This window comes from Perca fluviatilis, chromosome 8 (genome assembly GCF_010015445.1).
Source record: "Perca fluviatilis chromosome 8, GENO_Pfluv_1.0, whole genome shotgun sequence".
Taxonomy (NCBI): domain Eukaryota; kingdom Metazoa; phylum Chordata; class Actinopteri; order Perciformes; family Percidae; genus Perca; species Perca fluviatilis.
In genome coordinates, this window is record NC_053119.1 from 38,827,598 (window position 1) to 38,840,647 (window position 13,050).

At 48.8% G+C, this 13,050-nt stretch overlaps 1 protein-coding gene across 6 annotated transcripts in view; it reads right to left on the reverse strand.

Annotated features, from left to right (window-relative positions):
• The window catches only part of akap13 (A-kinase anchoring protein 13), a 95,514-nt gene that overhangs the window by 49,443 nt on the left and 33,021 nt on the right, over positions 1 to 13,050 (reverse strand). For all 6 annotated transcript variants that reach the window (XM_039810018.1, XM_039810020.1, XM_039810017.1 and 3 more), the window contains exons 7-11: positions 11,682 to 11,874; positions 10,154 to 10,364; positions 8,339 to 9,011; positions 3,274 to 5,792; positions 2,144 to 2,924 (exon numbers count right to left, since the gene is read on the reverse strand). In XM_039810018.1, coding sequence (XP_039665952.1) covers positions 2,144 to 2,924; positions 3,274 to 5,792; positions 8,339 to 9,011; positions 10,154 to 10,364; positions 11,682 to 11,874 — 4,377 coding nt within the window. The remainder of the gene's footprint in view (positions 1 to 2,143; positions 2,925 to 3,273; positions 5,793 to 8,338; positions 9,012 to 10,153; positions 10,365 to 11,681; positions 11,875 to 13,050) is intronic.

The window sequence follows — 13,050 nt, forward strand, 5'->3', positions numbered from 1 at the left end:
CGAGACTGGAATGTGATGAAGATGAGGATGATGAAGATCCTGTGAGGGACTTTGCTCCTCTCATGGTGAGTCAGTGATGTTTCTGGGTGAAATAATTAGGGGCTGAAACAGTCCTGGAACATTCTGGCTGCCTGTGTGTATATACTGTATGTGTATTTATAGAAAGCTCTCACATTCATTCTGTTGCTTTTTGGCTGATCTGGGAGGCAGCTTTTCATTCTTTTTTACAGCATCTCTCCATTTCTGTTCCTCTATGATGTGATGCTGGCGCTGTGAGCATCTCGTTTGCACCCACAGAAGACTCTAAACCATTCTCCATTCAGTACAGACAGTAGGGGAGCTAACTTCCGGGTCTACTGCAGTCCATAATAACGGTCCGTTATTAACAGCATTTTGGCAAATTATGGCATGAAAGCAGAGTGAAGTGTGTAATTGATTATGGAGAATTTTGTGTTTGAAAAAAAACTGTATCAGCTGATATAGCAATAACGTAAACGCACAGAGGCAAGTCTAAAACAAAGGTCAAATTAATTCATGCTGAACTTTCACTGACTAGGTACAGTTTATATTTGAAAATGTACCCAAACTCAAAATGAGCACGGTCACAGTAACGTGCCGTGTGCTTATGGCCAGGCAAAGCAGCCGATATGTATTTTGCCATAGAAGATTTCTCCACTCCTCAAGATTGCTGCCACCTCTCTACCTCTCTCGCCCAAGTAAGCGGCGATGATGCAAATAAGTCAGACAATGCACAGGCAGTTCGGTGGTTGGGGTGAGATGTGAACAAACTGGATGGACTGGGGCTGCGGCATCACCGCTCACAGAAATGGATGGTTGACGCTGGGCCACGCCGCTGCGTGAGCTATCGTGAGATGTAACGATCAGTCTCTAGCTTTCACTAGTCCAGGTTAGCCCTGACAGTGATCCAGCATTAACAGCAGCAGGAACCTGAAGCAGCCGCCATTCATTTCATTATTTACACCTCCTGTCGCACGCCCCAAAAGTCTGATTCCCCACAGCGTTGTTCATCACGTGTGCCAGTAAGGGTAACCCTGTAGTCCCCAGGTCACTGCTCAGCTCTGGGAACACAGCCACATTATCTAAACCACACACGGCGCTGAGAGTCATCGGCCATGGGAGTGTAGAGCATTCACGTTTAATAAGGAACTTGGTCTGAAAACTGTTACACGCCTACACACACACACACACACACACAAAACCACACACAGACAGACAGACAGACACACACACACACACACACACCCTATTCTCAGCCTACCTCTAGTTTCACTGTCTACTGTTAAGTCTTGATGACATCATCAGGTTGCCTGGATACTGTGGCCCATACAAACAGTGGCACCAGATCAACAGCTCTCTCTCTCTCTCTCTCTCTCTCTCTCTCTCTCTCTCTCTCTCTCTCTCTCTCTCTCTCTCTCTCTCTCTCTCTCACACACTCACACACTCACACACTCACACACACACAGTCCCTCCCTGTTACTGACATCGCTCGGCTGAGTCTCTCAGCTGCCCTCTACTCTAAAACTCTCCGACTGTGAATTAGCGGCTCGGTCCCACAGAGCCCCGAGACGAGGACACCCCTGACCTCTGACCCCTGACCGACCCCCCTCCCTGAGGTAGGACAGAGGAGCACTTGTCCGGTGTGATTTCAATGAGTGCCATTTCATCACAAGAGCAGCAATCTGAATGCAAACTAACACCAATAGAGTTGGGACAGGCTGTGCTGAACGTGAGTTGTGTCAGGGACTGCTCTGAAGCCTTCCTTCCTGCTACAGTATACAGACATAGCAGCAGTCTGCTGTTACTAGCACCAGCCCGGTCATCGCCTTTATGTTCCAGTTATGAATGTTACAATGCACCACTGGTGTAAAATGCTACAGCTGCTGTTGTTTGTCGAGAAGTTAGCGAGCTTGACTTAGTAACGGAGCGCTTTTAAGGGAGCACCCTGACAGGACCTTAACAAGCAAACTGCAGAAACACATATGTGAGGATGTTTGGCACAAACGTATCTTGTACAGACCATAAAACTGCAAACTGTTTAGCCCCGGTAAAGAAAGAGGTGACGAGAGAGAAGATGGATGGAGAATAGAAATGAAAGAGTGTTCAGACATGCAGAGTCATTTACCTGTCTGGGATGGGACGTCCACTGGGACCTTCTCTTCACTTTTCATCTTATTCCGTTCTCTGTCTTTCCATCCATCCACTGCATCCAGAGCGTCTTCAGTATCCATGGCAACAGACTCTGGACCTGTGCTACTGCCAGCGGGGACAAGCTTCCGGTCTGCTGATGCCTGGGATGACTGGTATTCTCCTGTCTCCACATTCACAGGGGCAGGCGGTTCCTCTGGACCGGGACGGGCCGCAAGAGTCGAGTCACGCGGGGTAACAGGAAGTGTTGAGCAGCTAGGAAGGGACAAAGTGGGAATGTCCCCTTCACAGGACGTTTTAAGGTGAGCCTCCAGCTGTGGGTCTCTGTCCTGCTCTTTATCCTGACAGTCTGACACACGCTGCAGACTCTCTGATCGGGGTGGACTGTCCTGCTGACACTCGGAGCTGTGTGGACCGTCCTGCTGACTCTCTGAGCTGTGCGGACCGTCCTGCTGCTGACTCTCGGAGCTGTGTGGACTGTCCTGCTGCTGACTCTCTGAGCTGTGTGGACCGTCCTGCTGACTCTCGGAGCTGTGTGGACCGTCCTGCTGACTCTCGGAGCTGTGTGGACCGTCCTGCTGACACTCGGAGCTGTGTGGACCGTCCTGCTGACACTCGGAGCTGTGTGGACCGTCCTGCTGACACTCGGAGCTGTGTGGACCGTCCTGCTGACACTCGGAGCTGTGTGGACCGTCCTGCTGCTGACTCTTGGAGCTGTGTGGACCGTCCTGCTGACACTTGGAGCTGTGTGGACCGTCCTGCTGACACTCGGAGCTGTGTGGACCGTCCTGCTGCTGACTCTTGGAGCTGTGTGGACTGTCCTGCTGACACTCCGAGCTGTGTGGACTGTCCTGCTGCTGACTCTCTGAGCTGTGTGGACCGGTCCTGCTGACACTGGAGCTGTGTGGACTGTCCTGCTGCTGACACTGCGGAGCTGTGTGGACCGTCCTGCTGCTGACTCTTGGAGCTGTGTGGACTGTCCTGCTGACACTCCGAGCTGTGTGGACTGTCCTGCTGCTGACTCTCTGAGCTGTGTGGACCGTCCTGCTGACACTCGGAGCTGTGTGGACTGTCCTGCTGCTGACACTCGGAGCTGTGTGGACCGTCCTGCTGACACTTGGAGCTGTGTGGACCGTCCTGCTGACACTCGGAGCTGTGTGGACCGTCCTGCTGACTCTTGGAGCTGTGTGGACTGTCCTGCTGACACTCCGAGCTGTGTGGACTGTCCTGCTCATGCGGCTGTCCTCCTACGTCACCCTCATCATGTATCCCCCTTTCTTCCCGACGGACAGACTGATCCTGCGGGCCTCTAAGCTCTCCTGGTGTGGGATTCTCCTCCGAAGCCTCTGGATGTTGCAGCTGGACGTCTACCTGCACGGGACCCCCGCCGTCTACCTCGGATGTAATGCTTTGGTTTGCTTTTGGCAAAGGTTTCCCAGTAACTCGGAGTAGGCCGTCTTCTTCTTCTTTAGGCGGTGAACGTGTAAAGACTTTGTTTTGTGTAGTTTCTTTTTGGATTTCCTCTTTGTGGAGATGTGGCAAGCTGGGAGTGTCTGCATGCACAAACAGGTCCAGCTTAGCTGGCTGGTTGTAACATAGCCGTGCTGCAGGAAGCCGTCCTGTCTCAGTGTCACACTCCAACGCCACCTCTGATATCTCAACATTAGCTGCTTGTTGAGAGGGGAACCGATCAGTAGGTCGTGAATGCTCTACAGGCTGCTGTCCTGTCTCACATGGTACCGGAGGACACCTGTCTGTGTCCATCAGCTGTGAGGCCTGAACAGTGTTGAGTAAATCCTCTGACCCCTGACGCTCTGACTGACTGTCTGCTAACTGTTGGCTCAGCTCTAGGCTAGCCACGGCTGACGCTATTGCTACCGCTACAACCGCTACCGCTGTGCCAACTAGGTTTTCATTGAAGTCCTGCTCTTGTTCTCCGTCTATGGAAGACAACTCCCTGCGATGCATGCCACTGCCATTTTCTTCCCTCCTCCTTCTTTTCTTAGCTGCTTCCTCTTTACCCACCCACAACTCATTTCTCTTTTCGTCTGTGTGCTGCTGATCTCTCAGCATCTCAGAGACCAAACAATGCTCTGAATATCCCCTCGCGGTAGTCTCGGCGCTTCCTTCCCGTATTTGAAGTGGTAAAACATCCGCTGTGCCTTCAGATGGCAGACCCCCAGCTTCTGCGGGACGCACAGATTCCATAAATCCTACAGGTCTTCCCTTGGGATCCACAGGAAATTCCACAAGAAACGAGTTCTCGGTGAACTCCGTAGGATCTGAAAGCTTGAAAGGAATTTCTCTTGGACAGTCAGAGTCCACCAAACCTGTCCGATCCACAGACGTTACAGCTTGACCAGCAACCGTCAAATCCTCATTTTCTGACAATGGATTTGACTCCACGTTATCCACGGTTTGTTGGACCGGACTGACAAGCCCCTTTAATTCCAGCTCTGTAGGGTCAAGTACTTCCTTTTTTACTGGTTGGACAGCTGTAATGTCCTCTACGTCTGCCTTTCTGATGTCCATCTGACCGAGTTCTGAAGCAGCGACGCTAGAATCCGGGTTGAAGTGATCAGGTCCATGAAAGTGCTTGCTGTCCTCTGATAATTCCTTTGTTTCTGGTGTCTGGGAAGCTGTACTTTCAGTCAGGTCTGCCGGACTGAAGTCTGGAGGGGTATCACTAGGACTAGGAGAGTCCGGGCCATGAGCGCCCCTGGTCTGGCCCTCTGTCTGGCTGGGTAGAAGCATGGCGTCCTTGTCAGTTTCCTCTCTCTGGGTTGGAGACTTGCCTTCTGCCCTTCCTGTTCTATCCCTGGCTTCTGACTCGGTCTCTGACTGAGTCTTTAGGTCTGTCTTTATCTCGATGCGACTCTGAGACTCGATGCTGGAGCTGGAGCTAAGCTTGCCCTCTGCCCCCCCTCTCTTCCCCCTCTTATTCCGCCTTTTTTTTCTGCTCTTTGCTGCTTTCTCTTGGCTCCCTTGCTTCTCTTCTCCTCCCTCTTCGGTGTCTGCTCTTTCAGAACTCTGTCTGCTGTAACTGGTCTCTCTGTTAGTGACCTCCTCTCCGTCTCCCTCCACTCCTCCCTCCTTCCAATCTGGCCCTACTTCCTCCTCTGGCTGTGATCCGTGCACTTCCCGTCTTTGTGCGCCCGGCCCTTGTGACAGTGCTGGCTGTGTTCCAGCAGCATGTGGCTGACTAAGAGCTGCGGACACTTGAGAACTAAGACCAGAAGCTTGGGCCGAGCTCCAGTCGCATTCTTTCTGCTTTGTCACTCCCTGCTCCAGCTGTTCATGTGTTCGCTGATCTGTTGTGTCACCATCATACCAAACTGACTGGGAGTTCTTCCAGGCTTCACTGGCGCCCTGGTCCAGGTTTTCACCCTGATACCACACTGTTTTTGCTACGGTTTCTGGTCCCTGTGGGATTGATCCCATTCTGCTTCCAATCCAGCCTCCATCCCGCCACAGGCCTCTGCGGGGTTTTCGGTCACTGTCCGGGGACTTGGGGCTGGTCCTCCTGCCAGACTGAGGACTGTTGTCCGTGGTGTCAGCTTGGCTCGGCTCCTCCGAGCCCGGCTGACTTTCCTGGGGATCTTGGGATTGTTCCTGACCCATGGTTACTGAAAGGACACAGGTTTGGATTAAAGACTTTTTTTTTTCTTTAAAAAGGATCAAAGTTAGTTTAGTTTCATCGTTTTGGTCATCATTTCTATCAATTACTCTCTACGTTTACTAGAGATATGGTAACACTGTTACATTGCTACAAAAAGCAAGCTGGCTCATGAGCAGTCAGAACATCAAACCAAAAGGTAAAGGTGCTCTAAGCGACGCCGCGCGTTTTTTAGGCTACAACATTTTTTGTCACATACAGCAAACATCTCCTCACTATCTACTAGCTGCCTGTCCCCTGAACACACTGTAAAAAACATCTCCTCACTATCTACTAGCTGCCTGTCCCCTGAACACACTGTAAAAAACATCTCCTCACTATCTACTAGCTGCCTGTCCCCTGAACACACTGTAAAAAACATCTCCTCACTATCTGCTAGCTGTCTGTCCCCTGAACACACTGTAAAAACATCTCCTCACTATCTACTAGCTGCCTGTCCTCTGAACACACTGTAAAAACATCTCCTCACTATCTACTAGCTGCCTGTCCCCTGAACACACTGTAAAAAACATCTCCTCACTATCTGCTAGCTGTCTGTCCTCTGAACACACTGTAAAAACATCTCCTCACTATCTGCTAGCTGTCTGTCCTCTGAACACACTGTAAAAAACATCTCCTCACTATCCACTAGCTGCCTGTCCTCTGAACACACTGTAAAAAACATCTCCTCACTATCTGCTAGCTGTCTGTCCCCTGAACACACTGTAAAAAACATCTCCTCACTATCCACTAGCTGCCTGTCCCCTGAACACACTGTAAAAAACATCTCCTCACTATCCACTAGCTGCCTGTCCTCTGAACACACTGTAAAAAAAAATTGGTCTCTGTAGACAGCCCAGGCTCCGCAAACGCCAACAAAAACAAACCGCGCCGACCTGCACCACCAAACATAACAAACAGAGTTTGAACCAATAACCGACAAGTAGGATTTGGGGGTGCGGGTTGGGGGGGGGGGTTAGTGTGCGTGCACATGAAGGGGGGTGTGGGGAGTTGAGGAGAGAGAAGCGTGAAGAGGGAAGTTAGCTAGAGGAGGAGGGAGGGGTGAAGTGACGTCACCCAACATCGCTTAGAGCACCTTTCATAAATCGCTGATTGGCGGTGAGCTGTGTGGAGAGAAGTCAGAGCTGAACCAGGGAGAGTTCAAATAACTTTACTTCATTAACCTTCATTTTTCTCTCGACTGGTGTTTCTTTTTCCCCAGATTGCTTTTTTTTAGCAGTTTAACCACCGCAGACTACTAGTGTTTCTTACTAGAAGTTGACGTTCAGAATCAGATCCCCCCCCACCCCCAGGGAAATTGTTTAGTTACAGTTGCTCAAGAGTAAGAAAAGAGCTAGTCAATAAGTGTACTGAGTTACATAAAGTAACATAGCTACCAGGGTTGGACGGTATCCAAATTTTGATACCGTCAAACCTCCTCCCCATTTTACCGCGGTATACGGTTTTACCGTGACTAATTAAAAATGATGATGTAAGGCTCAGACGGCGTCACCAAACTGTTTGGCTTGTGCAGCGTTCAGAAACTGAATACCAAACACTAATACTGAAACAATAATAACATAACAACTTATAAAAACTACTTTCTCCTCCACACTGTCACGTGATGACAACCACACATAATTACATAAATTATTATTATATTATTAAAGATTATGTCGCTAAAACAATGGATTGTAGAAAGGCTATTGTAGTGCAGTGTCAACATAAACAGAGTACAGTGTGAACATAAATGAAGAATGGTGTGAATATAAGTAGCAGCAGTGAATAAATAAGAGATATAGTCCCACATTACAGCCGCAACCAGGTTCTGGTCCATCCTCTGCACGACTGCACTGGGAGCACTTCAGAAGCCAAACGTTTTGCATGCTTTTGTTGACCAGATATACCTGCGCTTCTACCAAAAAGTAAGGAAGTATCTACGTAGTTCTTGTTTTGGTCGGTTTTAGTGCAGACAGCTGAAACAGCAGACTGTATAACTGCCGGATGTGTCAATAGGCCACGGTTTGCAAACGCAAATGTGAAAAGGTGTTGTGTTTGAAATTTGCATTGCACATGGTTTGGTTTAAATAACTAAGCTGATGTGTTTGCATATGTTACCCTAAAGCTAAATGCCAACATGTGATTGTCATTGTCGCATTCTATTCCTGAGCGAGTGACTACAGATTACAGATGGCAAGGACAGTTAGAAAGGAGCCTTCTGACGTTATGTTTCTTTTGTTCCCAGTGTGCAGTGCACACCAGTTTCCGCTTTGGGTGTAAAATCTCATCAGCAATCAACAGTGATACTGACTCACAGTTCCTGTCTGCCCAGCCAATCGGTTTCCCAAATCACAAGTTGATTTTTTATTAGTTAGGTGATCTGACAGTAGGTCTTGTGTGGTAGAATCTCTGGCCAGCACTTTGAAATCAGCAAAGGAACCTTTTTCTTTACATCTGCTCTTTTCACCCACTCCCCATGCCTGGGTGAGTCCAACACTGACCCACTGGGGGACGTACCTGTCCTCTCTGCGGCTGATTCCACAGCAAACTTGACGTCAGCTTGTCCCGCCGGGAGACGTCCAGTGTCTCCCTGCTCTGTCCGTGTCACTGTTTCTGTCTCTGCAACTCGCTCACACATCAGCAGGTCAACTTCCTGTTTTTCTACGATGATGGCGGTAGACAAGGCCGCTGCCTTCCTGCCAGCGCACTTCCCATCGGTGCCTGATGCAGACCCTGGCTTTCTGGGTAATGGAGTCTCTTCTGTTGCGGGACCACGCTGAGCTGTCACTGATGCTCTAGGTGAAGTAGCTCCATCGGTCTCTCTCCCACTCCCTGTTGCCTTTGTGGGCCTGCGAGCTATCCCTCCGCCTACCTCTGGGGTGCCTCTGTTACTTCCTGGAGATTCGGCTGCACGTCTCGTAGTCTTTCTACCCCTTCTTTTGTTTTTGCGGTTGCGGGAGGCAGGAGAGTTGGCAGCTTCCTGGCTCTGACAAAGACTTGCGCTGCTACAGGATGTCTGAGTGACAGCAGAGTCCTCCCCTCGGGCTCTCTCCTCCAATGACGGAGGACTTCCCTGTTCCTCTGTTGTTGTGCTACAGGTCTCTATGGTTACCGCTGACAGCCCTGCATTCTGCTCGCAGGGCTGCTGCCTACAGGCAGGGCTGAGAGCCGCAGCACCAGAAGAGTTCCCCTGCAACGAGGAAGACAATACAAAAGAACAAGTGTTGATGGAAAATGTCATTTCAAAAACACAAGTACAAAACATGTCAATGAAAAACATAAACATATGGCTTTGGTGCATGCGCAGGCTGTGAGAAGGTAAGCTATGGGACTTGTCGAAAAGCTTCTGTGTTAGCGTAACGTGATGCTGGGTTCAGTCAAAGGCCTGTGGTGGGTTTCTGCAGAGAGTTCAGAAGTCTGTTTCCTGTGTACGCCTCACAGAAGGGACCACAACTGGCAGGAAACAACGGAACTTTTCTTTCTTGGTCCCGACCGAATCAACACAACCACTTCAAAAGGTGCAGTAGGTATGACTTATAAAAACTAACTTCCTGTCATATTTGTTCGAGTAGAACTACATGAAGCAGAAAAAATCATGACATGAAAACATGAATAAACATGAAAATAAATCCAGCTCCTCTGGCACCACCTACAGCCTGTAGTGCAATTTGCAAAATCCACCGCTCTCTGTTCAGATGAACCAATCATGGCCAGGGTGTCTAACTGCGTGTTTAACTGCGTGTCAATCACTGCTCCCTTGTGGGGGGAGGGGATTAGGAGACCGTTTTGGGCTTTAGCGGAAAGGGGGGAGGGACTGAGAAGTTGTCGATGTTCAGATTTTTTGGCTAAGTCCTGGATCTTCACAATCCCACCTAGAGTTACAATAAGTTAAGTTACGCAGAGTTACACGTGTGTAGGGCGGACCTCCAGCCAGTACTAAGTCTCCACAGCTGCCCCGTTCCTACACGTCAGGCTGACAGAGAGATACCACCAAGCTTCTGATGGCGCTGGAAATGGTTTAGGGCGAAGACAACATGAAGCAAAAATGAACAAGTTGGAGCTTCTCGGTTACTGTGGGGAGCGAAGTCCCGTAGGGAACATCGGTCTGCGGTGGTGATGATCTGAACTATGAAAGTAACCCGAGCCATCTACAGCAGACGCCTGCTAACCTCTAGTGTCGCGTGTTCAAGCTCGGGGAGCTCAGATGCTGAAACAAAGCACGTAATTTGGAAGTGAAAAGGTACCCAAAATAAATATATCTTATTTTTTTATTTTATGAATTGAAATGGCGGTGACAGGCAGGTGAGACTCTTGTCTCTGCTGTCAGCTCACCTGTGTGTCCCTGTGAAGACCAATGCGTCTCCTCAGCTCCTTCAGCTCCTCCTGGATGCAGCGGTCTTCGCCGCCCCCGCCTCTCTGCCCCAGGCCCGGGAAGGTCAGGGTGTAGGTGCCAAGAGCGGCGTGGTGCTGAAACACTCGGCCTTCTGGGTAGACGTGCGGCTGCTCCTTCAGTTCCACTTGGACATTTGAGGACGTCTCATACCTGCAGGGACACAAAGTCCTACGTGTGTGTGTGTGTATGAGAGAAGGCTGGTCCAGCTCACTGACTCTGCTGTCCCGTACGATTGTGACAACAAGGGGGACCAGGACTCTTACCTGTGTGGTTCATATATTAAATAAAGTCAATAACTAAAAAGGTCCAGGAAAAAAATAAATATCTAATACACAACTAAAGGACAACTCCCAACAGGCAGCCTACATGCCTCACACGGCCCTGTGTGGTGGAGGCTACACATCACTCACGCAGTCTTTGGAACCACACCCCCCAGCTCCACCTCCACACGCACACCCTGTGCCCAATCAGCTGAGCTCTGACTCTCCCAGTTCAGCCTGAGCCATGGGAGAGGTGCTCAGTTACTGACGCACACACACACACACACACACACACACAAACACACACACACACACACACACACACACACACACACACACACACACACACACACACACACAAACACACACACAAACACACACGGTGTGTTTTGTTAACCCAGTTTTTCTTCACAGTGACTGCAGCATTAATGCAGCAGGCTTGTTTGTCCTGTCTGCCAACTCAGTCCTTACCACCTGAACATTATTATTACTAACACTTTATACTGTTCTTTATTCTCTCTCTCTCTCTCTCTCTCTCTCTCTCTCTCTCTCTCTCTCTGTGTGTCTACCAACAGCCGCCCGTCTTCTAACAGACAGGAAAAAGAAAGCGTGATGTCATCTCTTGTAAGTTTCAGGGTTGATTTGAACATTGCGTTTCTTGTTCTTAAGGTCAGATATGGCCTGGTGCCACCTTATCTAGCAGAACTCCAGATTGGACCAATCAGATGCTCCGGATGTTCCCAAAGCCAGACACAGCTGATTCATATAAACCTGCTCACACTCACAAGCCTCACCGCCCTCGTTCGGTTGACTTGAGCTCGGCTTCGACTTCTGTTTGGCTGAAAGTCTTTTACTCTCATTATCTTTATTGCTTATCCTCTCCTCCGTTTGCTTTTTGATTCATTTCTTCTGGTATTTTGGGCTCTATGAATCAAGAACACATGCCACAGTCTGACGTACGTGTGTGCTAGTTAATGCCTTTCTGAATCTGTATACAACTTGCTACTCTGCCATATGCAGTTCTATTTCTATTCTTTTTGCACTTTTCATGTTTTTGTTGTCTTGACGTTTTGTCTTTTTGAAATTGAGCTTATGGAAGCACACCGATGTGGGATAATAACACAGAGTCACACTCCACAGCTCCTGATGATGATGATGATGATGATGATGATGATATATCTATACGTCTCTCTCTCTGTGTACTCACTGTGTGAAGAGCTGCAGCAGCTGCTGGTGTCCTCTGCTCCGTGCCACGGCGGCTGCAGTCTGTCCCTGGGCGTCGGGCGTCCTCAGCGCCTCCCGGCCTCCCGGCTGCTGCAGAACCAACGCCGCCACTGTCCTCAGACCGTGACTGGCTGCCACGTGCAGCAGGCTGGACAGCTGCTGGCACTGAGATCGGCCTAAGGACAGAGACAAGACACAGCTAAATTACATTTATATATCTGAATTTATATCAAAACCTAGAGACTTTCAAACATCAACATGTCATTTATTAATATGTATTTGTGTCTAAATGACATATAAACATCTTTTCCTATTCTATTTTGCCTGGAAACGCTTCCAACACGCCTGCGTGTCGCGTGAAAAATAGGCGGCGGTCCTATTTCTAGCATGCACGCGTTTTCGGCGCGTCTCGAGCCGCGCCTGAGCCGCGCCTGAGCCGTGCGTGTCATGCAGGCGGTGTGCAAGCTCTGACCTGTTAACATGGGAGCCGAAATAAAAACGGACACGCCACGCAGCTGACACGCTCACGCCACGCAGCTGAAATGCTCACGCGACGCAGGCAGTGTGTAACTGGCCTTATTGGCTGATAGGATGATGATGATGATGATGATGACGATGATGACGATGATGATGATGCAGAGCTTATGATGTGGACTGGTACTGATAAAGTCCTGTGCTGTGCTCGGTCAACTCGCTGCACACAGCTACAGCTGACCCCACACCATCACTGACTGCATGAGCCTCACAATGAATGCATTTAATATGAAGACTGTTGCTGTGAAAGCATTAGCTTTGGCACTGACAGTCAAGTGTTATCCCAAAAAATATTTCATCATATACAGTACAGGCCAAAAGTTTGGACACCCCTTCTCATTCAAAGTGTTTCTTTATTTTCATGACTATTTACATTGTAGATTCTCGCTGAAGGCATCAAAACTATGAATGAACACATATGGAATTATGTACTTAACAAAAAAGTGTGAAATAACTGAAAACATGTCTTATATTTTAGATTCTTCAAAGTAGCCACCCTTTGCTTTTTTTGATAACTCTGCAAACCCTTGGTGTTCTCTCAATGAGCTTCATGAGGTAGTCACCTGAAATGGTTTTACCTTCACAGGTGTGCTTTGTCAGGGTTAATTAGTGGATTTTTGTCCCTTATTAATAAAAAGCAAAGGGTGGCTACTTTGAAGAATCTAAAATATAAGAGATGTTTTCAGTTATTTCACACTTTTTTGTTAAGTACATAATTCCATATGTGTTCATTCATAGTTTTAATGCCTTCTGTGAAAATCTACAATGTAAATAGTCATGAAAATAAAAAGGAAACGCATTGAATGAAAAGGTGTGTC